General features: G+C 50.6%; 3 protein-coding genes and 1 long non-coding RNA gene across 6 annotated transcripts; 3 read left to right on the top strand and 1 right to left on the bottom strand.

Moving 5' to 3' along the window:
• The first annotated feature begins 313 nt into the window (after positions 1 to 313).
• Positions 314 to 1129, top strand: MRPL55 (mitochondrial ribosomal protein L55). The gene is made up of 3 exons (XM_053952657.1): positions 314 to 365; positions 530 to 695; positions 932 to 1129. The coding sequence occupies exons 1-3, from the start codon at positions 343 to 345 to the stop codon at positions 1073 to 1075; spliced, it is 333 nt and encodes a 110-aa protein (XP_053808632.1). The 5' UTR covers positions 314 to 342; the 3' UTR covers positions 1076 to 1129.
• Positions 1130 to 1246: 117 nt separating this feature from the next.
• On the top strand, positions 1247 to 4615 carry C1H1orf35 (chromosome 1 C1orf35 homolog). Of its 2 annotated transcripts, none has more exons than XM_053935497.1 (9): positions 1247 to 1266; positions 2144 to 2279; positions 2383 to 2536; positions 2616 to 2661; positions 2738 to 2820; positions 2911 to 2983; positions 3320 to 3399; positions 3665 to 3823; positions 4017 to 4615. In XM_053935497.1, exons 2-9 carry the CDS (start codon positions 2186 to 2188, stop codon positions 4261 to 4263), a joined length of 936 nt encoding a protein of 311 aa, XP_053791472.1. In that variant the 5' UTR covers positions 1247 to 1266; positions 2144 to 2185; the 3' UTR covers positions 4264 to 4615. The 2 variants fall into 2 exon arrangements, with proteins under 2 accessions (XP_053791472.1, XP_053791466.1); XM_053935491.1 differs by lacking the exon at positions 1247 to 1266 and adding an exon at positions 1307 to 1494.
• A 1690-nt stretch (positions 4616 to 6305) lies between these two features.
• Positions 6306 to 20700, bottom strand: ARF1 (ADP ribosylation factor 1). Of its 2 annotated transcripts, none has more exons than XM_053935514.1 (5): positions 20570 to 20700; positions 10867 to 11046; positions 10129 to 10239; positions 9443 to 9567; positions 6306 to 6494 (listed from the first exon to the last, which is right to left on the bottom strand). In XM_053935514.1, exons 2-5 carry the CDS (start codon positions 11012 to 11014, stop codon positions 6456 to 6458), a joined length of 423 nt encoding a protein of 140 aa, XP_053791489.1. In that variant the 5' UTR covers positions 11015 to 11046; positions 20570 to 20700; the 3' UTR covers positions 6306 to 6455. The 2 variants fall into 2 exon arrangements, with proteins under 2 accessions (XP_053791489.1, XP_053791480.1); XM_053935505.1 differs by lacking the exon at positions 6306 to 6494 and adding an exon at positions 6861 to 8464 and having other exon boundaries at positions 20570 to 20697.
• A 626-nt stretch (positions 20701 to 21326) lies between these two features.
• Positions 21327 to 25178, top strand: LOC128791611 (uncharacterized). Its single transcript, XR_008432087.1, has 3 exons — positions 21327 to 22388; positions 22508 to 22885; positions 23154 to 25178. It is a non-coding gene; the product is annotated as an uncharacterized LOC128791611 (long non-coding RNA).
• The last annotated feature ends 2147 nt before the right edge of the window (positions 25179 to 27325 follow it).

Below are 27325 nucleotides of genomic sequence, written 5' to 3'. Positions count from 1 at the left end.
GGGAGGGCTGAACCAAGCTGTGTGCGGGAGGGGGGGGAGGCATGATGGGGTTGAACCATGACGGGGAGAGGGGGGAACTATCATGGAACTGACCCAAGGCTGGGCAGGGGGAGGTGTGGTCGGGCTAAACCATTGCGGGAGTGGGGGGAGCCATAGTGGGGTGAACCATTGCGGGGGCGGGGGGAGCCGTTCCATGGCCGGAGCTGCCGTGGTGGGGCTGCGGGAGCTCCGCGGTGATGGCGACACGGCGGTGTCGCCCCGCGGCCACGCCAGGACCTTCCCTTGTGCCCAGCGTGTCCCCAGGCTGCGTGCGCTGGACTCGCCCCTGCCAGCCGGGCTGAGATGGCGGCGAGCCGTGCGCTGAGGTGAGCGCGGAGTGCCCGTGACCCGGCGGGGCAGCGCCGGCCCTGCCGCTGCCAGCGGCCCCGGTGCAGCTGCTGTGACACCGGCCCCGGTGCAGCTGCTGTGACACCGGCCCCGGTGCAGCTGCTGTGACACCGGCCCCATGCCACCCTTCCCTCCCCGCCAGGGCCCTGCGCCTCCCGGCCGCGTCCTGCGCCCGCGGCAACTCCAACCGCGCCGCCGTCGGCCACCTGCACCGGCAGCTCTACGGCCGCCGCTACCCCGTGCTGCTGGTCAACACCGACGGCTCCACCGTCCGCCTGCGCTACAGCGAGCCCAAGAGGATCCTCATGGTACGGGCGCAGCGACGGGCCCGGGAGCCTGGGTGTCCCCAGGGCTCGTGTTGTGTCCCCCGGGGGGTTCACGCCCTGTCCCCGGGCCCGATGCTGCGTCCTGGGAGCTCGCAGCGTGTCCCCGGGGTCGTGCCTGGTCCCAGGGCTCCACGCCGTGTCCCTGGGGTCTCACACCGTGTGCCAAGGGTTTCGTGCCATGTCCCGGGGGTCTCACCCCGTGTCCCCCGTGTCCCCAGATGCCCCTGGACAGCAACACGCTGCCCGAAGCCGAGCGCAAGGCTCGTCTGCGCCGGCACTTCCCCAGCAAGCCTAAGGCCAAGGAGGAGGAAACCTTCGAGGGCATCGACCTGGACACCTACAAGAAGTTCTGGAAGAAGTGAAGCGCTGAACCCAGAATTGTATAAATCCATAAATAAAAATAATACACGAGTACAGCCGTGTGCCGGCGGTGCGGCTCCGCGGGGTTCCCCCCTCGCTGGGCGGCGCGGTGGTTCCGTCCGTTCCCCCCCCCCCCCCCCCGGCGGTGCCCGCGGTGGTAGCGGCGGGGCGCGCGCGCGCTCGGCGGCCGGAGGTGCGTGAGGGGAGCGGGTTTGGGATTTGGGAATTTGGGGGCTCCGCGTGTGATCCTGCGGGTCCGGCACTCCCGGTCCTCGCCACTCCTCAGCCCGGAGGGGCCCGGGCTGCAGGGAACCGCCCCGAGCTGCTCCCACACGCCTCGGGGACGAGCAAACTCTCACCTCAGGCCTTGCAGCTTCCCCCGGCCCTGAACCCCTTCCCAGACCCTGAAACTCTCCCCCAGGTAATGTCCTGCCCTCGGCCGTGCAGCCTCTTCTCGGGCTGTACAATCTCCCATCCAGGCCGTGTAGTGCCTGCCGCCTCCAGGCCGTGACCCCCTCTTCCAGCTCTCTTCCCATCCAGGCTGTGAACCCCCTTCTAGACCCTGAAACCACCCCCCAGGCCGTGAACCCTCCCCTTTGGAGCCCAGAACCCCCATGCGGGCATTAAATTTCTCCATTAACCCTGCAGCCTTCTCCCAGACCCAGAGCCTTCCCACTTCTAGTCCTGAACTCTGCCCGCACAGGCTGCGGGTCCCCCCTCGCTCTGCAAGCAGACCCTGAAACCCCCAAGCTGTGACTGCCCCACTGCTTGAGGCTCTGAACCTCCCTCAGACTCTGAACCCCCCAAGGCCACGAACCCCCTTGGGGCTGCCCTGAGCCCCTCTCCTCACCCAGCAACCTCCCCCCAGGCTGGGACCCTCCCCAAGCCGTGCACCCCCTCCCACCTCTGCGTTATAAACCCCCTTTCCAGCCTGTAACACCCCCACAAAGGCCTTTGGTTACTCTACTGATCCCTGGGGGGCCAAATTTGCTTCCCTGCACCTTCAGGAGCCCCCCCCGAGTTGCATGGAGGATCTGAAGTGGGTAAAGCCAGGGCTGATCTCTTTGCAGGTCACCAGAATCCCCCGAATCTGTGGGGTGGGGTGCGGCGCCATGTTCGGCTCCTCCCGGGGCGGGGTCCGGGGGGGCCAGGACCAGTTCAGCTGGGAGGATGTCAAGACAGACAAACAGCGTGAGAATTACCTGGGTAAGGGCTGATCCTGCTCCAGTCCCACCCTCCCTGTCCCCTCTGCCACGGTTTTGGGGTGTGATGATGTTGGAGTGGGCGGGGGGGTCATTGTTCCTCACAGGGAACTCCCTGATGGCGCCGGTGGGGCGGTGGCAGAAGGGCAAGGACCTGACCTGGTATGCCAAGGGCAAGAAGGACACGGGCCCCCCGTTATCCCGGGAGGAAGAGCTGGCTGCTGTCCGCCTGGCCGAGCAGGAGGCCATGATGGCAGCACTGTGAGTCCACACCCCACAAAAACCCCAAAACGCAGCAGGTGCGTGTCCCCGCACCTATCCCCTGTTCTTGTTTTTACAGGGGCTACAAGAGCTTGAAGAGGCAGCCCACGGGCCTCAGCAAAGAGGTAACAGGGGCACCACACAGTCCCCTGGGCTGTAATTTTGGGGACACACACAGGACACTGTCCCCCCTCCCCACAGGACCTGGCTGAGGTGTGCAAGAGGGACGGCGCCGAGCGCGACGAGAAGGACGTGGATCGGGTGGTGGGTCTGGGCAGCTCCAGGTAAGGAGAGAGGGAAGGATCCCACACCAATTTCAGAACGATTTGTTTGATTTCAGTGTTTTTATGCTTTTTTCTGTGGTCTCTCTGCAGTGGCAGTGCTGGCCGGGTGATGCTCTCCAAGGAGGACAGAGAGGCGGCCAAGATGGGGCTCTCGGTCTTCACGGTACGGTGCCAGTGACATTGTCCTTGGAAGGTTCAAAAATAGATGGAAAAAGGCAAAAAGCAGTGCCCCTCACTTGGAATATTTTATTTAAAAAAACACCTGGGTATTGTAGCACAGAGACCTGCAGGAGTTTCCTCTGTCCTGTTGGCACAGAGGTCATCTGTGAGGCTTTAATTTGGAAGCAGCACTTAAGGGTATTCTAATTTTTCCCCAAATGTAATTTAATTTTTTTTTTTCCAAGCTTAATTTTTAAAGGGAGAAAAAACCCTTTGTCTTGTAATTACAAGCTATGGGCTCATGGATTCACTCTGTATTTTTCCCCCTCTCCAACTCTAGCACCAGAAAGTCTCCAGCAGCCCAGAAACATCTGTCTCCAAGAAGAAGCAGGAAAAGGAGGAGAAGGTGGAGGAGGAACGGTGAGGATTTTTCCCACTTTGGTGGGAAAACACCAGAAATGCCCTGGTTTTTATGGGAAATATTTTACAAAATGTTTCCATGGCTCTGTTTGGCACTGGGCTTGTTTTGCATCTCTGTGAATCATCCCCAAAAGCCTCTGTGGGCTTCTCTTTGGCAAAGGAGGGATGTGGTGGGATGTGCCTGGAAAAAGGGATGGGGATGAGGTTTTGGAGCCAGAGGGATGCACAGTGCAGGGACTCTCATTGGTTGATCTCTTCCCTGCAGACCTGACAGCAGCAAAAAATCCAAAAAGGAGAAGAAGAAGGAGAAAAAGAACAAGAAAAAGAAGAAACATAAGAAGGAGAAGAAGAAGGACAAGGAGAAGCATTCCAAGAAGGATGCTGCTGCATCATCCTCCGATTCTTCCCCGGATCGGGATAAGAGGTAGCTGGGCTGGGATGGGGCATCATCAGTAGAAAACGAGAGGAAGGATTCAGGAGAGCCACGTGGTCATGGCTGGCATCAGGATGCTCCGTTGGCATCTCCTGGCTTTCCAAAATCCCTTTTTCACCCCCAGGATCACCTTGTTGGCGCTCCCACTCTGTGATCGCTGTCACTTCCCCCCCTGTCCCCGCAGGCACCACCGCAGGAAAGCGCAGCAGCGCTCGGAGGCGCCGCGGCACGGCAGCCGGCGGCGGCACGACACGGAATCCTCGGCCAGCAGCGGCAGCCGCGGCCGGAGCCCCGCCCGCCGGCGCAGCCGGAGCAGGGACGGCCGCGGCCGCCACCCATCCCCGCGGCGGAAGGGCAGGAAGAGGAGCAGGTCCCGCTCCCCGCCGGCCCGCGGGGCCCGGCAGCGCCACGACACCGACTCGGAGGACTGAGAGGGAGCCTGGGGCTGTTTCAGGGACATCTTCCATAGATTTATATTTTTTAAGGTGATTAAATTAAAAACGCTGCAGCCCCGCGGGTGCCAGGGCTGTCTGGCAAAGGGCATTAAGGTGCCAGCGGCCCCTTCCCTGCCCGCCCAGGGGCAGCAGCAGCGGGTGTGGGGGACAGCAGGGCCTGGGCACCCTTCTCCTCGCTCCCTGAAATCCATCCAGGCAGGATTGAGCACGGAGCATGCTGTGGGTGAGGGCTGGTGCTGGGGTGGTTCTGGCTGTGGTGCTGAAAATGCTGTGGATACCTCGTGTGTATGGATAGAGACTTTGGAAGAGATTATTATTATTATTATTATTATGGGTTTTTGTCTTCTTTCCCTGCCCTTGAGTGCTTGCCAGTGCAGTGGCTGAAGAGTTTCTTTCTTTAAAGGTTCCCTAAGTTCATCAACTGCATGGATGGGAGCTTAAAGCTCATCTAGCTGCACCTTCCCCTGGGCCAGGTCGCTCCAAGCCCTGTCCAACCTGGCCTTGGACACCTAAATAATTCCTCAGCTTTTGGGGAGAAAGTGGATGGGACCAGGTGTCTTCCATAGGCTTTTGCCCTGGCCACATCCAGCCACGCCAGGGAGCAGCAAACCCCATTCCACCCAGGACTGAAACCCTCAGCACACGATTATTTGTTTTCTTGGCACAGTGAAAGAAGGGAATTTTACACCAATCAATAGAAATATTGATCCGAATGGAAAGGGGGTGTCCCGAGCAGCTCCGGAGCATCGCTGCCAAGCACAAGGGCCTCATTTGTGTAATTAATGATGCAATTGAAGACAGGGAGGGTTTGTGTGTCTTGGTGGACAAAAGCCCAGTGGGACCGTGCTCAGGAGCTCACAAAGCCCTTCTGTGCCAGCGTGCTCGGCCCCAGCAGCAGGAGATGCTGCCGAGCCTTCAGTGATCCCCACCCCAGCGTGATTTTTGGGGCTGACAGCCCCTTGGCACGAGGGCTGCTCCTCGTGCTCTGAGCAGCTGCAGCTCCTGATCCATCCCAGGGATCCCCAGGGCACAGCTGGGGTGCCCCAAGCCCGAGCACTCCCCGGGCCAGGAGCTCTGCCCCTGCTGGTGCTCACCAGGCTGAGCTTGGGGTCACCTCCATGGGATTTTGGGATCCAAACTGTGGCTGGAGCCTGCTGGGAACCTCCCAGAGCAGGACTGTGCCTAATGGGAACTGGACAACAGGCTGAAAAGGGAGCACAGCAAGCAGAGAAAAAAACCCACAAAGCCCAGTGCTCCCATGTCCCATCTTCAATTCCCAAGCTTTGGGATGGATGCTGTGGCAGGGCTGGGATCTGCACCCCCAGCTCCTCAGCAAAGGCAGAGGGTGTTGGTGTGCCCAGCACCGTGGCAGAGGGGCCAGGCACTGCTGGCCCAGCTCCGTTCAGCTCTCCTGGGCTTTCTCCTGCTCTCCCCCGTTCCTGTTCCACACTCAAAACCAGGATCTGAGGAAATCAGTTTGAGAAACACGGGAAGCCAAAACTGAGGGGGAGGGGGGTCAAGGAGCCCAGCCCCATCCCTGTCCCAGGGCTGCTCCCCACAAAGCCTCCCTGTCCAGCTGCTGCAAAGCTCCTGGGGCACTGGGCAGGATCCTTTGCCCTGGGCCTGAGCCACCTCCTGCCCAGCTGCTGGGTGGCCAAAATTCCAGGCCAAGAGCCTGGGACAGAGCAAAGCCTGTGCTGCCCAGAGCAGAGGGAGAACACAGCTCCCACAGCTCTGATAACATCACCACATTCCCTGTTTTCCACAGCAAATTCTGTATGCAGAGGAACAGCATCCTAACCCAGCTGGCCCTTCAAGTTCAATTCCCTCCCAGAACAGGAAAAAAGGGCTGTCCTGCTCTATTAGGGATGCAAAGATCCTGATTCACAGCTTGGTGGATTTCTGACTCGCAGGTTTGTGATCCCAGTTTGCCCAGTGCTGTTTACCCTGTACTCCAGCCACAGCCAGTCCCTGTTCCCCACCCTGAATCCCAGGTTTCCCCACAGGGAATTTGCTCTCTAACCTGCAGGACAGACCTTTCATGCTGCAGCTTTCCAGCCTGTGTAATGGGGGATCTGCTGCAGCTCCAGCCAGGAAAACAGCCGGGAGCTGGCAGGCAGCCTGAGCCTGGGGAGGAGAAGCTGCAGCTGACAGGGAAGGCAGGAGGATCACCCGGAGGAGGAGCTCTGTCCTGGATCCAGAGGGAACTGCAGAAAGGGAAAATGCAAAACAAAGCACTTAGGAAGGTGGAATTCCTATTTTTTCCCCCACAAAACTGCTAATTCACAGATCCTGTAATTAACTGGGATCAGCAGGAGGAACAGCCTGTTGTGGGACGTGATGGGGCTACTCAAGAAGCTCAAGCTGTGTTGCCCTAGAGGCAACAAAGTGACTCCAGTAGAACCCAGCAAGCATCACCCACCATTTCAGCTGCAGGGTTCCAACCAGGAATGATACATTTCTTGGAAAATACAGGAGATAGCCTCAAATTTTTGTGCAAATCATGATGTGGCAAAAAGCTGCCTGGATTTGGATGCCCTGCCCAGAGATGATACAAACCAACACGATACCAGTGCAAGTTTCATGAAACTTTTTATTCAACAAGTATTTAATTATGATTCTGCCAAGATGATCGAATGAACAGCAAGGCATAAAAAACATGAAATAGTTAAGAGATTTTATTCTAATAGCTTTAATTACAGTGCTTGTTTGTCGAAATGAAAACTGAAAACAAGTATACAAAACAGTTGATTACTAGTTGTGTATTGAAAGCAATAAAGGTTTCCACAACACTAAATAAACCAGTTCTGATAGTTCCTCGAGTTAAAGTTTAACAGCTCCAGCTTCTTCAGTGTTTATCAAAATACAAAAGAAAAGTAAAGAGGTCTTTTTTTTATTTTTCTGATGGCAAATCTGAACCTTGCAGTATGAGGGATGCCAAGGGTTTTCACACATATACAGATATGGGATTGTTCCAAAATGGGATTGAATACTTGTAGAGTGGAATGACTCTCCAAACTCTCATGCTTTTTGTTTTTTTTTTCCCTAGACACTATACATAGATGTTTGGTGTTTTTCATGGCAATTCTTACGTTAAGTACAGTACTTTCTGCCTATAGAGCTTAGGACTGGGACAGGCTGTGCTTCCTGTGGAAAGGTTTTGCCTTCTGGAGTGGTTTACGCACAAGAAAAGTACAAAACACTTTTTGACAAATATGACAGGCTAAAAATGTCGACTTCTGGAAATGATTCAAGTTCAATGGAAACGAGAAATCTCACCTGAACCAAAAGTCAGATGTTTAGCATGAGTCTGAAAAGCTCATCTAAACCAGGCCCAGCAAATCTTTGAACGGTTGTGAACGAAGATGAGCACAGACTACGAGCTACAGAAAGAGCCAGAGATCTACTACTTATGATCTGTTCGTTAAGCAGATGAAGCTAATTGGGTGTCAGTCATTGCTTCACCCTTCCAAAAGAATCAAGAGTCACCACGTTAGAGCTGGAGCAGCAGAAGCGATGTCAAACGTTTGTGTGTTTTAAGTGTTTTTACTTTTCCTTGTCTATTTAAAAAAATACAGAATTCAGGTTAAAAACCAACCACCAAAATGGATCTCACAGATCTCACAACCCAACCAAGATCGAATCCAGCTCTACTGCACAAGGACCACTGGCAACCCTTACGTTATTAACCCACTGAATTCCCTTCCAGGTACTAAACAGTGACTCGATTCTTTACAATAAAAAAGCTGAGTAATATTGCATAGGAGTACCAGAAACTGCCTCATTGGAAACAAAAACTATTTACATTAAATAAGAAACCTAACTGTTTTCAGGCTTGTATTTGCCACATTTACAGCATGATGCAATATATACTGTGACAAAAAGAAATGAAAACAGCTTCCGGCACTCAATACCACAAAGTAGCACAGTTTGCCACATTAGAGTAAAGCGAAGGGCGAATAGGAGGAAATAAGAGGGAGGGGTGGAAAAAGAGGGAAGAGGAAGGTTTATGGTTTCATTTCTGGTTTCGGAGCTGATTGGACAACCAGTCCAGTCCTTCATAGAGACCGTCTCCACTAGTGGCACAGGTTGCCTGGATGTACCAGTTCCTGTGACGAAGAGAATGCAGTCCAAGTTTGTCTGTGATTTCTGCTGCATTCATGGCGTTCGGCAGGTCCTGAGGGAAGCAACAACAGTCATTCCCCACTCTTTCATCACCAGCTTTAAAGGCATTACAGGAAAGTTAAGAGCTCTCAGAACTCCTCTTCCAGAAAAACCCAGTGGATTACCTTGATATTCAAGCTATTTCCCCAACACTGACAAAAGCCTCAAAAGTTTAACAAGCTAATCTAAATCAACATTATGGAATATTCCATAGGAAAGAGAGACAGCTGATGCCTGGAGCCAGTCATTCCCCCAGCACTGATACTGCTCACAATTCCAAGTCTGTTTCCACTCAGGAGTATCCTTTCTGTCACTGCAGGTATGACTTAAGATCAACTTTTATCACCCCATACTGCTCTGCTGGGCACAGCTTGTTTAGAGCCCACCTTTCCTGCTCCTGGACATGACTTATGGCACCTTCACCCTTCCCAGCTGAGGCTGTGCAATCAGTGGAGCAGGATGTTATTCCCTCTTTACATTTCCTGATCACATTTCAGGCCCTTGACATTTGGGGTTAAGCTGCTAAGACTTCCAAAAGCAATAAAAGGCAGAACTCTCAGCTAACTCTGAGGCCTGGGAGAGCCCAGCTCACAGATCAACACAAGCACATTAAAACTCCAGTGCTTCCACCAACACCAGCAGTGCCCTCAAACACCCTAAATGAGGAATTCAGGGAGGTTCTGCCATTCCAGCATTCCTCTCTGGAGGAAATTTGGGCAGGTGCTGTAATTGAACTATACCAACCTTAAAAATCAAACTGTTTTTCACTAAAACTGAAAAATCTCTTAGCCAAGACTGTTTAGAAGGATGCTTCTTTTAGATGAGAATTTAATCTATGGTTTTCTCCCTTCAACATACCTAAATGGCCATTTACTGTGATTTATCTACCATTACACTGAAAATATAAAAATCAAGGTCAAGATCTGGCACCCACAAGGACGTTGGAAGTTTTCAATGGTTCTGACAGACAAGACACCTTTCTTGGGCATACCTGTTTGTTAGCAAACACTAATAAAACAGCATCTCTGAGCTCATCTTCTGCCAACATTCTCATAAGCTCTTCTCTGGCCTCGTTCACACGTTCTCTGTCATTGCTGTCAACCACAAAAATCAGACCTAGAAATAAGCAAACAAGAATAAACATAAACTTGAAATCTCACGTCTGAGAGAAAGTCTGTTCTTGCTGAAAGTTGGTGAAAACCGGTGTTGGTTTGCATTTGTTTTTGCAACTTGGGTACTCTTTCTACAAAACCACTTGGCATTTTCCAGGGAGCAGCAGCTCCTGAAATGCTGCAACAGGACTCACAGACACGCACATGAAAAAGGCCCAGCAGTGACAGAAGTGACAAACTCCCAGGTTCGTGGGGCTGCAGAGCTTTAAGTAAAGACTCTGCTTTGAAGTGAGGGCAGAGCTGTGATGCTGACAGAAGAAAAAACAAACTCCTGAAACTCACTCTGAGTCAGAAGGACAAGGAAGACTGGTTTCTGGAATTCTTCCCATCCCTCTTTGAACCTGCAGTGGCTTAAGAGAAAAGCCAGCGCAGCACACAAACACACCCTTTTACAATAATAAATATTTCCACTCCCCTCCAAGAAACTTGCAAAATTAACTTAGTGAAGACAGTCAGAAAGCTCTCTTAGACTCTGGAACGCTGGGAATCAGGAGTGTGGACTCACCTTGTGTGTTCTGGAAGTAGTGGCGCCACAGTGGTCTGATCTTGTCCTGACCGCCCACGTCCCACACTGTGAAGCTGATGTTCTTGTATTCTACTGTTTCCACATTGAAACCTAAAAAAAGAGATTGTGGCACAAATCTCACTTAAACATAACATAACTGTTATATTTAGCAAGTCACACTCAGACTGTGATCATTTAAAAAAGTTCACTTAAAATTGGCATTACTCTAAACCAGCAGAATTCTGTGCTGAAGCTCTCGAAGCAAACACAGCTTGTCCTCCTCCCACCATCACCCCAATGAACAAATCTAATTGCTACCTGAGCAGCTACAAAAAACAATGCTGCCTTAAAAAAAAAAAACAAACAAAAAACAAACAACCCCCCCCAACCAAACAAACAAAAAACCTCCCAACCTCCCCTGGTTTTAAGAACTGCAAATCTCAATACCCTCCAATAAAAAGAGGAAAAAAAAAAAAAAGGTGAACCCTCTGCTACTCAGTCTGACTGAAATGATGTCACAACAGCCTGGGAGACAAATTGCCTTTCTATGGCCCACAAAGGCTCATTCCACAAGTGACTGACAGAGGGAGAGGAGGAAGAAAAGAGTCACAATCTCCTCCCATGGCAGAATATTTGGCTTGCCACCTTTAGCAAGTGCTTGTTCTGACAGACAAATCACTTAAATCAGCTGAGACCCAAATCTCAAAGCCATCAGTTAGAGAAACATAAAACTCTTACCTATGGTAGGAATAGTAGTTACTATTTCACCAAGTTTAAGTTTGTACAAAATAGTTGTCTTTCCTGCAGCATCCAGGCCAACCATTAGAATACGCATTTCTTTTTTGCCAAAAAGGCCTTTGAAGAGGTTAGCAAAAATATTTCCCATGGTTGAGATATGTTCTCACTGGCCAGTGAAGTCTGGAGGAAAAAAGATCAGAGTATCACTCATGAGTTCCCAACAGTTGTGTTCTGACCATAACATAAAAAAAAAACCACAAAAAAAAGCAAAGTTAGAGATAACGTGAATCATTTATAGACACCCCAGCCACCACTGAACATTTTCCCCCCATTGAAGCAACACAAAGATGAACAGATGTGCCAAAACTCGGTGCTCATGAAATGACTCGGGCTTTAAGTGCTTGCAATGCTTCAAATATTATTTTACAGATTTTAGCATTAATTGCTGTCCTTAAACTTTTGTTTGCAAGATTCATGCAGCTGACCACTTCAGGTACTTTGCTCCCCATTGTTATGGGATAGTTTATCTGCAGAAAAGTGTCACCGTTAAAGAAACTTTTCCCAATTGACCTGCAGATAACAAGTTTTTGCTTAGCACAGCAATAGCTGGTCCTTCTTTTGGGAAGGAAGCTTTGAATACAGCTTGGATTTTCTCCTACTCAGAACAGTTTCCTTCCTCTCCATCCCCGAGGAAATGGTCTGTGAACAGCACATAAACAGAGCAGTTGCTTTCATTAACAGTGGAGGGAGACCTTCTGTAGGAAGCAAATCCACATTTAATCAAAGTTTACTACGGAGAATTAACAGCCACATTAAAAGAGCACGTTCAGAGATGAGCACTTCCTTCACAGCCAACACTCCTGCCTGGGTGATTAAAGTGATTAACGTCAGCAGGAGCTTCCTGTTTAGGAACTGCAGGAGCTGCCTCTGCACTCCAGCCTCACACACTTCCCCGTGCCCTTGGGACCTGACCCATCCCACCACAAACTCCCCCCCCCTTTCCAAACTTGCTCCTGCACACTTTACAGCAGGATTGAAATCCCCAGGAGAACTATTGCTGTGCTCATAGAAGGCATGGAAGAGCAGCCTGGGAGCTTCACAAACAAGTTACAGAGTGACAGGGGCAATTCACACCCTCCCTGATGCTGGCCATAGAAGCTCTCAGGTGTCAGTTTAAAAAGAGATAGAGCCCAGCTGAAAATTCAAGTTTCAGACGAGATGTACAAACAGCCAATACATTCAAAGCATGAATTTCCTGTAAACCAAACCAAATTTACAGCATAACATGAAGTTTGAATCATGTCTGGAAATGTTCTGTATTTCACAATGAAGCTGTACCTGAAGCAAAACTCTCCCTAGAAAGAGAATAGAAGATCTATACAGAATATCTATTCTATCTTTACAGGATATCTATTTAAGAGCATTAAAGCAAGATCTGGATTGACAAGCACACCACAACACAGTCCGTTCAGTGATGTCCTGGTCATGTCTGAATGCTGGCTTCCCCACTCTGCACTGGGAAAGGGCTCAGCAGTTCTGTCCTCTTCAGGAAGCTTTGCTGGATACAATTTTTAACCCGAAAGTTAAACTCTGTAACATTAACCACCTCACGTGTCTAAGCACCCCCAGCTCCACAGGGAAGTTCAGAGTCCACTCCAGAGCTCCTGAAGGACGTCAACCCCACACACCAACTCGCTGAAGCAACTCGAGTCAAAGATTTATTTATTTTATATGACTGAAGCTTTAAAACTGAACTCCTCTACAAACCAGACTGGGCAGCCTGGGGATTAAAACCAAAGGGGAGGTTTAAAAGCTCCATTATTCCACCATTTCCTTTTGTATTTCTGCAACACGACCATGGATATTTTCCACCCCCACTGGAACATATGAAGGCTATATAAACAGGAAGGTTAATTAGGAAGCAGAGAAAACAGTTTTGCTGCAGCCCCCATTTCTCCACAGCAGGAAATCCCCCATCCCAGCCCACAGCACAGCTCCCAGCGGCCTGGAGGGCAGGGAGGCTGTAAAGCTTCCCTTTGTCTGGCTGCTCATGCCACCTCTATCTCCTGCTTCATCTGGAAAGCAGCAGCCAGGGCTGAACTGTGACCTTTTACCAGAGCTCACAGAAACTGACTGCAAGAACTTTCACAGCAAGACTACCTTGGAAGCCTGCACAAAGAATGCTTTTCTTTGGCTTGCACACGTTTAAAAGCACAATGGGTTATCAAATGCTTGGACTGATTACATTAATCAGTAAAAAGAACAGAATCCTATCATTTACATCCACGGCAGCTTTCCACACAGTGGAGAAGCGCTGAACAAGTTGCTTGTACTTGGCACTAGCAGCAGTGAATCCCGTTAGATCCTTGTTTTCCTGGCAGCTATTTCCAGGTCAAGCCTGCCCTTTGCCATTGAAGCTGCTTTTATACCACCCATCCTCCCTATTTTTACTTTTTTGTAAAGATTAAGAAGTTAAGATCCATTTGAGCACTTGGTTTCCATTTCCCCTCTTGTTCTCTTCCACATCCCTCCTATCCAAACCGAGCCTGTAACTTTATTTGGTACTTCAGGGTAGGTGGCATTACAAAAAGTCACATTGATTTTTATAGTTTACAGCCCACTCCTGCAAGAAGAGTGTGTTTACAAGTTGACTAAAAAGTATCTGCATCCTTGCTGTCTAAAAGCAGAAAAAAACCCAGGAGAGATCCATCTGCAGAACTCCCACAAACTGTTTTGGTTCCCATCAGGGTTTTGTTGGATGGGGCTGGGACAGGGTCCCTGTGTTCCCCACGGCTGGGACCATCCCCTGAGCAGAAGTTCCTCACGTTCATCTCTTCCCACAGGAAGGAACTGACACTCCACGGGTTGTACTGCCCACTCCTCTCCCTGCACTGCCACAGGAACTGCCTGGGTTAATACAGCTCAGCTGAGGGATCACGGGACTGCTCCCTCTGCACTCCGGGACTCAGCTTTAAGTCCCATCCCAGCCCATTACTTGCACCATGAGAAGGTGCACGGCTTGAAAAGCCTTCAATCTCCTCATATATTAAGTTAAACAAAAAAAATCCAAACAAACAAACAAACAAAAAAAACCACCCTTCTCTTTCAGGCATCATCACCCCTTGCAATGCATATCCTGACTCACCAGTATCTGACCTGTATTCCTTACTGAAGTTTAACTTCTTCCTTCCCTCCACCCGAATGTTGTCAGTAATTGCTACACGGATCGTTTTAGGAGCACAAGTTGGATAAAATTCCTGAAAACATAAAAGACTGCAGCTCGTGAGCTGCTTGTAGTGCTTGAGCACATCTTCAAAAGAGGGATCCATCAGGCTAAGTGGGAAGATTTGAGTATGAAAGGGAACGATTTGAATAAACAGCAGACTGTTTTCGCAGAGCTCCGTGTGTGTTTTCCCTCAGCACAACTCCAGCTTCTGGAAACGGCAGCTCAGCATCCCTGAGCAGACCCAAATCACCCCAGCACTGAAGTGTCCGTCTGTCTGTCCCTGCCCATGGAAGTCCTACAGCACTTCAACACACTGCACTCCACCTGAGCGGCACCAAAAACCCGTCAGGCAGGTTCGCCTAAGACACAATGTGCCATTAGCAGGCAGCAGCGCTGACGTTCAATGGGGAAGTTGCAGTTTCGTTTCATGAAACAAAAGAATTTTCAGCCGCCTGTTTTCTAGTAAGCGATACATTCAGATAAGCCATTAGGAGAACAGACAGCCTTTTGCAGAGAGGCTCGGAGTGAGGAGTTAAAAATGAATGAGTGTCTGCAACAGCAGCAACCCGGTGGTTGTTAAAGTGATATGGCCCATGAGGAAGAAGCAGAATCTGCTTTTATTAATTGTAGGTGGTTAGAATAAGAGCTCTGAGGAATATCTCAAGGCCAAAGAGCACTAAACACTCCATCACTCTGCAGAAGTTTACATTTAAACGTACGTTAATGCATTTGAACATCATTTCATTCGGGCTGCTTATCATGAGAAGTCCAATCTGCTGCTTGACCTCCAAACTCCGTGGGTGAGCTTGGTGAACAACCCCACGGGTGTCTGACCAGAAGGGTGTGCAGGCCATCAAAGAGAGCAAAACACACCTTGAAATTCCCACAGAACCTCAGTTTCACACCTCTGCAAAAGTTCTTTTTGGCCACACAGAGATTAAACTTCCCTGAGACAGGAACTGCATTTAATTTAGGTTTACACCTTTTCTTTAAACATACCAGAGACAAAATGAGAGGCCGAGGCAGAGGATGCCATATGCATTACTGACTCAAACTATAGTGCAGTACAGAAATTCATTCATTTCACTTCTATAGACCAGCACTTACCACATGAGGCTCCCACAGTGAATAAATAAGGCTCCAGACTTCGCAAGTGTTAAAATCAAGCTTGCTGGGCCTGTAATTTTGGCAATCTGAAAATCCCAGCAGCAATGAATATGGCAGGGGGTTGGAACCGGCAGAGCTTCAAGGTCCCTTCCAACCCAAACCATTCTAGGATTTTATGGTTCTGATAACATCAGTCAAGGAAAGTTCAAGCCTCTGTCCCTCCCCTACCCAGCAAGCTGGGACAGAGTTTCAGAGGGCATTTGCTGTCTCTGGGATATTTGCTGTTCCTCTCCTGTTTAAATGCCCATTGATAAACACCAATGACACGCTGAGCTATACACAGCTACAATCAGACAAAATATTAAACACAGGTAAAACCCCCAACAGCTGCAGCTTTACCAAAAAGCTCCTTCCTGCACACCTTGTTCCATTTGCTTGGGCACCTTGGCAAAGTAAAACTGGCCTGTTCACAAAGGCAGTGGATTCACTACCAAAATTCCATCCCCATTTAAAGGAAAATCTACTTGGTATTGGCCTAAGCTTTAGCTCCATGTCTACAACAATTAGAAAACCCCCAAATCCATAATTCCTAACCACGTATGAACATACTGGTTCTATCAGTCACAGGGGAACAAAAATGGATCAATTTGTTGCTTACCAGAAATATTGATTTGAAATTCAGCCAGTTAACACTAATTGGCCTGGACCACTCTTTCTCATTTACAGCATTCTAGAATGTTTTAAATTAAATTATCAAGAGAAGCAAAATATTCACGCAAGAGATCACCAAACCAATGTGCAAGTAAGAGGTGAGAATGCATTTTTTAAAAAACCCATGCAACTCCAACAGCTGTTACTGGTGTAACGAGCAAGAACAACTGGCAAATAAAGTGCAAATCTAACCCGACAGCAGCTTGTTATTAACAATATAAAGTGTGATTTAAAGGAGAATGTGAGAAGAGATCCAACAAGAATAGAACAGTGCTAAAATTCAGGATTAATCTACAGCCCCAGTGTTTCACACCCCCACTCAGCAGGGAACAGTACTGATGTGTTCTCTTGAACTTGAAATAATTTCTTTACAGATTAAAGTGTTCTGTTACAGCAAATTTTGGAAACACCTCTTTATATATAGCCAGGGTGGCCCAATACTATTCCAGTACAGTTGCATTCAACTATTTTTAGAAACTGTTTACTGCCCTTCCACATCTGCTAACCTGAGAGATGACAATTTATCAACTCAAACCCTTTAACTCTGGGGCCTTAACACTGAAATTTGGCTCGGATAATTTTGATTTGAGCTCCTTCAGACCATATCAGTATCAGTAGGCATGGATTACGTGTAACATGTGAGAGCAGCCAACAAGCAGGCCGGGTCCTTTGTTCACCAGGTGATTCATTATCCTGCACAAACAGCACTGTAATAAAGGCCATGGCAACAACATCCTCCCAGAGCTCTTCATTAATATTAGTCCTAACTCTTTTATCATTTTAATCATTAGACCCAGAGGAGTATTAGCAGTGGAGATCAACACTGAGCACAGGCACCATTTCCCCCCAGTTCACACTGGGGTGCTTCTGCCAAGCCTGGCATGGAAAAGGTGTCCTGGAGGATCATAACCTGGTTATTTGAGGGAAAAGGCAGCAGCACTGAAATCAAGTCAAAGATACATAACTGTTGGATTTGGCCACCAAAGGCTGGCAGGGTTCAACTAAAAAGGGCTCCAAAAGCACTGTGCATGTCCAAGGCAGATGGAGGACAAGCCAAGCACAGGTGAGGCTCCAGGTGAGAGGAAATCTCCTTGTCCAGCACCTTTGTTTACCCCAAGGAGGTTGAACACCCCCTGTCTACACATCCTACCCAGACAGGACATTTCCCACATGCTGGGACATTCTCTTGAGAGCACTGGGCTTGGAGTGGCAGAAAACAGAAAATAGTTTCACTTACAAGAGCAAAACAAGGACAAAAGAGAGAAAATTTTCTTTGGGGTCATGCCTATTTCTCAGACATGAGAACAAGTCACTCCTAAAATAACAGCCAGAATAAAAAAGAGTCAGTATCAAAGAGAGTGGGTTGCTTGACTTGATATACAAACCCCAAATCAGAATTATTCCCTAATTCTCACCTTCAAGCAGGGAAAGCAAAGTGCTGCTGTTTCACAACAGAACCTCCAACTGTTTTAAAGATTTATCCACTTGAGAGCACACAAACCAACCCAGAGGAGAAACAGGTGAGTTTCCTCACCCTTTCACCCAGTGCAATTATTCCAACAGGGAGAGCAGCCCAGCAGGGCCCTCCAGCACTGCAGACATGTTTGTAGCAGAGAAAATCAGTGGCATCAAACCACCCCCAAAAACTTTCCTTTCAGAGAATCCCTTTATCCATAAGGCTGTGTTCCTATTTTATTCCATTATAAACCCCATGAATAAAAGCAAAATAAAAACAAGTACGTGGTCTGAAAAATACCTTATTTAAAGGATAGGCTGACAGGTGAAAAGCACAGAGGGAGCTGCATCCATGCACCCCCTGCTCAGGAAATATTGTGGTGCCAATAATGCAGTTGTGAACCCCAAGAATGGCCTTTGGCTTTCTGCTCACCAGCTCAGCACTGGGTACACTGGTGTGAGAACTGGGGGCTACAAAGAATTTCTTTTCAGATAAGCAGTGCACAGTTGGGGTGGGTTTTTTTTTTGTTTTTGAGGCTGAATTGTTCCTGAGCTCAAAATCTTCAATTTTAAGCCAAATATCCTGTTATTCATTCCTGGGAACTGGGCACTAAGTCAACATTTACACTCCTAGTAGAAATGGCAAGAACTCACACGAGAGCTCCATCCAGCAATGAAATTGGCATTTGGTTTGGGGGAAATGTCAAGGCAGAGCCTCTGAGTTGTGAGGTAGAGGAGCAGTGGCTGAACAAGAGCTGTGTTAGACACGAGGGTTTTCTTAGAACTGAAACATCAGCAGAAGCTCCACCACAGCCCCTCCGATGTTTGCATGTGTTAAAAATAAGGAATAAAATCGGATACTCGCAAGCAGAAAGAAAAAAAAATGCTGAATTACACAGAAAAAACAGCTGCTGTAGTAGGAAGCTGATTCTGAACTTCTTTACTCATCAGTTAAAGAAAGGGAATGGCTGAGGATGGCGCCGGCTCTAACACAAGCTTGTAGCATTCCAGGAGCAGAACTTCCAAGAGATTTCTAAAAAAAGAATCAGAACTATTCCTTTTCAGATAAAGTTAGCTCACATTCACCAAATTTATCCACTGTAAAGCAAGCTGGATGCTTGGGAAGGGCTGTTGAAATCCGTAAGAATTGTTGCTTGAAAGCCAATCTTTAAAAAGAAGATGTTTTAGAAACAAAAGCCTCTGGGATGTGTAAACGTGGTTCTTTAAATTTCACCACTGCCATTTCAGCTGGAATCCTGGGTTCTGAGCTTTTCCTCCTTCCACCAATTCATGCCATCAATGCCTTGCTTAGCTGATAATTATCTGTAGAAATGCTCCTGCTCGAAGCAGCTGGAGCACAGCACAGTTTGGTGAATTCCCAGGAGCAGAATCCAGCCCCGACTCCCACACATGCTCGAAAAGCTGTGCCTGGTCCTCCCCCCACTTGGTCAGCATGACTAACACTCACAGGGAACTCTGTGCACAGCTCCTGCCAGGCCCTTCCACATTCCAGCTATTTCACAACCAAGGAAATGCTCCGAGAAACCGACCCGAGGCCCTCGGACCGTTTACACCGAGGGGTTTGTCTTTCCACAGGATTTACATGACAAACACAAAGCTGTTCTGAGGGGAGGGCGGCTCTGCTTGAGCCATTTTAATTCCTGATGCTCCATCACAGGAAGCACCGACAAACTTGGCAAAGCTGTGGAGTTGGAGCTGCAGAGGTTCAATCGAGGTGAGTTTCCTCACCCTTTCACCCAGTGCAATTATTCCAACAGGGAGAGCAGCCCAGCAGGGCCCTCCAGCACTTGCAGACATGTTTGTAGCAGAGAAAAATCAGTGGCATCAAACCACCCCCAAAAACTTTCCTTTCAGAGAACCCCTTTATCCCTAAGGCTGTGTTCCTATTTTATTCCATTATAAACCCCATGAATAAAAGCAAAATAGCAATCCTCCACTTCAGCCACACTTCCTTTTTTTTTTTTTCCCTAGAAGCGCTCTAAATCAGCAGCAAAAATAGCAATAAAGATTGCTGAATGACCTTGGAAAAATCCACTTTGCCTCGGCTTCTCCGCCTGGAAAATAAGGTCAATGGAATACCCTGCAAAGGGGTGCTGCGTGCCTCGCAAGACAGAGCTCAAAGTATTAAATAAATACTTGGAATTTTAGCTATTGACAAAGCTACAATTTCAACACCAGACCTCTGGTCGCGACTCTAATCAACCTGTGGAATTTGCTTTGGCAGGAGCAGAGCGGCGAAGCCACAAGGTCAATGTCAAACACGACAACATTTGGGGCAGTTTTCATGGCCCGGCAGAGTTTTGGTCTCGCTGTGCTGGGGCAGAGCCGGGCTATCACTTCATCACACCGAGCTTTATCAGCCCCGAAGTATCACGTTCGCCCCGCACGATGGAGTATTTTCAGACAGAATATAATATCCTCCCACCGGGAGCTGCTCCGCCAAGGAAAGCTGATCTCCCACACCACCAAACCCAAGGCGATGGACGGCAAACAAGAGTTGTTTGCTCCACGATAAAGCCCAACTCCTCTGCTCAGCAAAAAAAAAAAAAAAAAAAAAAAACAAAAAAAACCACCAACTCAGCAGCCAAGGGCTTAGGGAGAAACAACCTCTGCCCCACGAGCTTCATCCCAGCCTCGCTTCCCCCACCCCACGAGGGTTTTCGGGGGGAGAGGAGAAGGAGGAAATGCCTCTCCCTCCTCGGAGCCGTCCGCGGGCGGGGCAGAGGCCGGAACGAGCGAGTTTGGGGAAGGGAGGACAAACCCATCCCGTCTAATCCCATCGCTAGAGGGAGCGGAGCGGGGCCTTGTGCAGCTGCTGGCGAGCTGGAGCGATTCCCCTTTCCCAGCCCTGCCTGTCCCACCCCATCCCACCCACAAGCGGGGAAGCGAAAGGCCCGAACCCCCCCACCCGCCCCAAAGACGTGGAGGGAGGGACGGATGGAGCAGCGCCGCTCCCGGAGGCCTCTGGTTCTGTGGGGGAAAAGGAATAAGTAGGGATAAGATGGAGTGAGAAGGAATTAAAAGGAACGAGGAGGAAAGAACAGCCCGGCCCCGCTGCCTCAGCGCCCGCCGCGCCTCAGCGCCAAGGCCGCGGGATGCGGGCGGAGGCGCGGCGCGGCGGGGCGGACGGGGGGGAAAAAAAAGGCTCGAAGGGAGGGAAGAAGAAGGTGTCGGCAAACCCACCGGCGTCGTCGGGAGGCGCGGGCCGTGGGTCTGGCTGCGCTCGGAGGGTCCCGCTCGGAGCCCGCTCGCCCCGGCCGCGATCCGCCCTGGAGCACAAGATGGCGGCGCGATGCGGCCACGTCAGTGCCCGCCCCGCGCGAGGCACCACGGGGAAGCGAGGAGGGAGCGGGGGGCGTGGCCTGCGCCGAGGGGGCGTGGCCAAGGCGGGCTGCCGCAGGGCCGGTGCGCGCGGGGGGCGTGGCGCATATGCGCAGTGGGCGTGGCTATGGCGGGAGTGACAGCTCTGTACGGACAGGGGCGTGGCCTGAATCAGTGGGCGTGGCCACGCAGGGAGCAGCTGCACCTGGACGGCGCGGGGGCGTGGCCTGAGGGTTGGCCACGCCCACTCCGCAGCGTGACCGGCCCGATCCCCCGGGACTGCGGGAATGGGATGGGATTGATGGGATGGGATGGGATGGGATCCATGGGATGGGATGGGATGGGATGGGATGGGATGGGATGGGATGGGATGGGATGGGATGGGATCCATGGGATGGGGTGGGATGGGATGGGATGGGATGGGATGGGATGGGATGGGATGGGATGGGATCCATGGGATGGGATCCATGGGATGGGGCTCGTGGGGACCGTGCCTGCCCTTCCTGCACAGCTCCCCTTTCACTGCACTCTGCCCTCCCCTTTCCATGCACCGTTCTCCTGTTCCCGCTTCCCTTCACCGTTCTTTTCCCCCTTCCCTGCCCTGTTCCCCTTTCCCTGCACCATTCCTCCCCTTTCCCTGCACCATTCTCCTTTTCCTGCTCTGTTCCCACTTCCCTGCACCCTTCCTTTCCCTGCAGCGTTCCTTCACCTTCTCTGCACCATTCCTTCCCTCTTCCCTGCTCTGTTTCCCCTTTCCTTTCATCATTCCCCCTTTCCCTGCAGTGTTCCCCTTTCCCTGCTCTGTTCCCTCTTCCCTTCACTGTTCTTTCCTCATTCCCTGCACCTCTCACCATTCCCCCTTTTCCCTGCACCATTCCCCTTTCCCTGCACCATTCCCCCTTTTCCCTGCACCATTCCCCTTTTCCCTGCACCATTCCCCCTTTTCCCTGCACCATTCCCCCTTTTCCCTGCACCATTCCCCTTTCCCTGCACCATTCCCTTTTCCCTGCACCATTCCCTTTTCCCTGCACCATTCCCAAAGCAGCCAGCGATCCTCTCTGAGCTCTCACACCCTGGCTGCTGCTCCAGCCTCTCTGTGCCTCAGTTTCCCCCGCACAGGGAAAAATTCCTTTAATTTTTTTTTTTTTTTTTTTTACCTCAGCAATTAATTTTCCCTATTTAAACTAGTATCACTTCGTTTTACCTCACACAGCACAGAGGGAACAGGTCAGCACAGCAGGGTCTTAAATCCACGCAGAAAGAGAAAAACGCACATGGTTCCAAAGCTCAAGAGGCCGGTGTAGAAACAACTGTGCACAAAAAACTCAGGCTTATCTCCTTTCTGTTTTGGGTTAACTTTGAGACAAATCGAGGTCGTGTGCTGTCCCAGGCATACTTTGTTGACGAGAAGTTCTGAAACACAGCAGGAAGCCACCAAAACTGCTTATTCCCAGATTTCCCCCTGATGCTCATAGGAAATGCGTACCTCTAAGACCTCCATCCCATCCCCTGTCAAACAGGGTTGAAATCACCCAGCATTACACAGAGAAGGCAGACAGGCAGATGGGCATGAGCCCAAAAGCTTATTTTCCTAAAAAAAAAAAAAACCAAAACTGGGTCACACGCAGAAGAAATGGCAGCAACAGGGCTGAGAAGTGCCAGGAGGGAGCCTGGGCAGGAGGTAAGATCATCCCTGTGCTTCTTCCAGGGAGGCACCACCCCCGTGCAGAGCAGGTTTAAATTAGTATTATTATTATTTTGCTTAAGAAATCCCCTGAATTGCATCAAATCTCCCCCCAGAGGGTCACTCAGCAGCAGCAGCACTGATGGGCTAAGAAAGTGACGGCAAGGACACGCTGAAAAAAATCCAATGAATCCTGTTTTCCTGCGCTGTGGAAGCTGAGCTGGCTGAAATGGGGGGGGTTGCAGGAAGAGGAGAACTGTTCCAGGGGACAGATTGTCACCCAGGCACGGACAGCTCCCACTGGGATCACAGATGTCCCTGTCCCCTCGGTGCAGCCCTGCCTTTGTGACCTGTTTGGGACACAGCAGCCTCCAGGACCCGGCTTAAGAGAGACCGAGTTGAACCAAAGATACCAAATGAGATTTCAGGAGAATAAAGGAGACTTTGCACTTGCTCAGGGGAGGATCTGCCTCTGTCCTCGCTGGATATTTTGGGTGAGCCCTGGGGCAGGACCTGAGCTGGGTGGCTCTGTGTGATAGGAGGAAGCTGCTTCCAAGTCAACAGCAAAAAACCCGAATTTCTCCCCATCCCCAAATCCCCTCCTGGCCACAGCTGAGCTGAGCAGCCCTTCTTTCACAGCCCTGTCCCCATGCCCAGGCAGTGAACCAGATCAGGGCTGCTCTGAGTTAAAAATAACCCTTCTCTCCTTTTCTTTTCTCTTCTTTTTATTTTTTTTCCCCTTTTGCTTTATTTTTAACCCAGAGCAACTCCTCGTTTTAGCTCCCTCAGGGGAGAAGATGCTCAACCCCAGCACCCCACCGCGGTGAAAATCCAGCTGCAGAGCAAGTCAGAGGAGGTTATCTCGTTATTATCATCCATGGCACATCACCAGGGAGATCTGATTTCATTATTATCATCCTCTGGAGACCTGAGGGGACGCTGAGCTCGAGGTCTCGTCCCTCTGATTCATTCCTGTGATGCAGCTGGAACCCTTTGCCCTGTGACTCACAGCATTTGTGGAAAGAAGAAAGAGGCCTCAGTTTCTTTTTCAGCTGAGGGAGCAGAAGTGCCCCTTTGCTTCCTCCATCCTAAGCAAAACTCCTGTGGGAGAAGGACAAAACAGGGAGGGATCTCTCGGGGGCAGCTCAGCTCATTTTCTGGGTGCTCCTGGGGTTCCAGAAAACCCCCTGGCTTTTCCTGGATGGCCCCTTTGGAGCTGGAGACTTTTCCTCCCTGCTGGGAGCCTCTGATGACAAATCTGCAGCTGAAATACACCCTGTTCTCACTGCCCTTTTGGATTAAAAAAAAAAAAAAAAAATAGAAGTGTTTGTGCAAGGCGATTTCTGAGGTTATAAAAATATCACCCGGAGTCTCAAAGCGCTTCCCAAGCCCTGCTTCTCCTTCTGCATCTTCCCCGAGGGAAAAACACCACAGGCTGGATTTGCTCTTGCTTCAGGGTCCCCCAAAATAATCTTTTCTCCCAAGTGTGGGCAAGTTGTCTTTATTGAGAAGATTCTTGATGAAAATGTTTGGTATAACGGGGTTGTGGAAACCCCTGAGCAGGCGGCAGCGATGTCCAACCATCAAATCCCTCCTGGTGGTGAATGGAAAAGAAATTTTGGGGTGGACACCTACCCCAAAAGGGTGGAAGGGGCTGAAGGACGCGGGGGCCCATCACTGCTCTGATTTCTGCTGCCCTGGAGCTCCTGGCTGCTGTCAGGTTGAGGATTTCTCACCTCTGAGTCTCTCACCTGGAGGTGAGAATTGCAATTACGCACAGGAGCTGAGAAATTACACCACCCTCCACCCCTCCAGCAATTTGCTATGTTGCCTACCAAAAATAGCCGTGATTCCTGGGATTTGTGGTCCTGGGGTCACCTCTAGATGGGCTTGGGCTGTTGAAAAGATGACAGATCTAATGTTGCTGCTCATGTTTCACCATCCTGGAAGAGAAAGGAAGGTGGAAAGAGGAGAAAAGCGAGAAAAACTCTACACAGCTGCATGGAGAGGCAGAAAAATCGAGAATATTCACAGGCAGAGCTTTTATTTTGCTGTGGTTTCTCCTCTCAGAGCTGATTTAGGTGGCAGAAGGATCCACTCAGCTGGAGCACCTTTGAGAGCCCCTCAGCTGTGGCACTGAGGGCTGCAGAGCAGGGGGAGCAGATCAGCTCCGTGCTCCCAACACCGACCCCCAGGGATGTTGGGAAAATTGCCTCAGCTCTCTCGGCCTCATTTTTTCCCCTCCTTCTCTTGGAAGCAGCTGCACTTCATGACTCGGTGGCGTGCAGGGTGACCTGGCAGTGAGGAGATGTTTAACCTCAGCACTGCTGACTGCTGGCACCTCGGGAGGAAGCTGCAGCAGCAGTGGGGTGATGCCTCAGGTTTGAGCTTTTATATTTTCAGATTCTCTGCTGCTTTAGTGTGAGGGTCTGAGCTTCACATCAGGGGATGGTGAGCTCTGTGCACAGAGCAGGGAGACAAAACAATTCCTGCTCCAGCTGGGCACCAAGGACAAATGATCCAAAGCTCAGGCCCAGGAGCACAAACAGCGTGGGCTGGAGAGAGAAAAACAAGCAGGATGGGAGTGCATGGGCTAAAGCTGGAATGGGACAATGAACTGCAAGGTGCAAATGGAGCAGAGCTGATCCCAGTGAGAGCCCCCGGGAGTGCTCGTGCATTTTGGGACCATTTTGGTTCCTCTTGGGTGCAGCCCTGGCTGGGCTCTGGTACTGCCCAAGGTGGATCCATGGAGGAGATCCTTTGAATAAATCCCTGTTTTATTCTTTAGCTCTGTCCAGTCTCTGTTCTAGGTCAGCCTGCACAAGGCATCAGGGTGATGGTGATGCCCTGTTTAGGCAGCCTTGGTGGTGCCTTTTGGTACCCAGGGAAGGTGGCTTGGGCAGGAAAAGTTGATTTTTTGTGCCGTCATAGAATCACAGAATGGGTTGGGTTGGAAGGGACTTCAAATATTCCCCATTCCACCCCTGCCCTGGGCAGGGACACCTCCCACCATCCCAGGCTGCTCCAAGCCCTGTCCAGCCTGGCCTTGGACACTCCCAGGGATCCAGGGGCAGCCACAGCTGCTCTGGGAAATCTCTTCCAGGGCCTGCCCACCCTCAGGTGTCAACGGAGCTAAAGAGGAGGGATTGGGATAAATGGAGATAAAGAGGAGGGATTCACCCATCCTGCTCCAGACATCACCTCCAGCAGCTCCATCACCAGGGGAAATGACCACACTCAGCTGGTGGGATTCCCCCTGGGAGCACAGGCTTGGATTGGCCGTGTCTCCCATATCATTTTGACCCCAAGCATTTAGGGGGTCAGTATTTAGGTTGGACAATGTGCTCTGGCTGGGTGTTTTGCCTGAAAACCCCCCTGTGACCCGCTCAGCCTGCCCTGTGACTCAAACATCTGTGGCCAAGGAGCACTGGCTGGCTGCATCTCCTCCCCAGAGCACTTCAGACGCAGCGGGGTCACCATCAGCCAGAACCACAGCTGGCATCATTTGGGGCACCTGCAGCTTGTCTTAGGTTGGAAACGGGGCTGTGTGTTCTATTTCCCATCTGTCAGAGCTGGGGCAGTTCTCTGCTGTTCATGGGGCAGTTTTCTTTATCTCTCCCACAGCCAATCCTCCCTCCAGGAGATCTCTTCTGTTCATGGGCCATTAATTATTAATTATCTCCTGTCCATGGCCACTGAGTGTCCCTGCATGGCTGAGAAAATTCCATCATCCCATGGGGAGATGCTGCGCCCAGGGGAGGAGCCAAGCATTCCTACCTGGATATAATCTGAGATCCTGGGACACCACAGCAGCCTTTGCCCACTGCATTCCCAGAGGAGCAGCTTTCTTCCCCACTGCATTCCCAGAGGAGCAGCTTTCTTCCCCACTGCATTCCCAGAGGAGCAGCTTTCTTCCCCACTGCATTCCCAGAGGAGCAGCTTTCTGCCCCACTGCATTCCCAGAGGAGCAGCTTTCTTCCCCACTGCATTCCCAGAGGAGCAGCTTTCTTCTCCACTGCATTCCCAGAGGAGCAGCTTTCTTCCCCACTGCATTCCCAGAGGAGCAGCTTTCTTCTCCACTGCATTCCCAGAGGAGCAGCTTTCTTCCCCACTGCATTCCCAGAGGAGCAGCTTTCTTCCCCACTGCATTCCCAGAGGAGCAGCTTTCTGCCCCACTGCATTCCCAGAGGAAAACTCCAGCCTTGTCCAGGATCCTGCTCCAGCAGAAGCACAGCTGGCACTGCAGGAGGGCTGAGCCCCCATGGAATGGGACTGCTGCCACCACCCTGACCCACAGGCTGCCAGGGCCTGCTCTGACTCTGGCAGTGGGGTTTTGCATTACTGCATTTTTATTTTATTTTTTATTTTATTCCCCAATAAAGAGCTGTTATTCCTCCTCCCATATCTTTACCTGAGAGCCCCTTAACTTCAAAATTATAATAATTTGGAGAGAGGGGGTTTACATTTTCCATTTCAGGGGAGGCTCCTGCCTTCCTTAGCAGACACCAGTCTTTTCAAACCAAGGCAGCAGCTGTAGAAACACTGCCCTGAGCACCCATCTCCTTTTCGGGCAGCCAGACCTCCCCTCGAAGGGATGATGAGCTGAATTCACCCGTGTGGGGAGATGCTGAGGCAAATTTCGGCAGGTCCTGAACGTTCCAAGCTTGTGTTTTCAGAGTGAGGAATAATGTCAGTGCTTGAGCCCGGGGTTGTGCAGCTCAAGGGTGATGGTTGGGGCCATGAGCTGTTGGTGCCTCCCTCCACCTTCTCCAGTTTTGGGTTTTTAGAGCTTTAGTGTTGGAGGTAACGTGGCAGCGCTGCTCCGTCAGGTGTCCTGATCCATGGGGCTCAGGTCCACGTGGGGTGGGGACAGCCACCACTGTCCCCTGTCTTTGGGCATCCCCAAAGGACACCAGCCACTCCTCAAGGTCTGC

This window comes from Vidua chalybeata, chromosome 1 (assembly GCF_026979565.1).
Source record: "Vidua chalybeata isolate OUT-0048 chromosome 1, bVidCha1 merged haplotype, whole genome shotgun sequence".
In the NCBI taxonomy this organism is placed as follows: Eukaryota; Metazoa; Chordata; class Aves; order Passeriformes; family Viduidae; genus Vidua; species Vidua chalybeata.
This window is presented reverse-complemented; position numbering and strand designations above follow the sequence as displayed.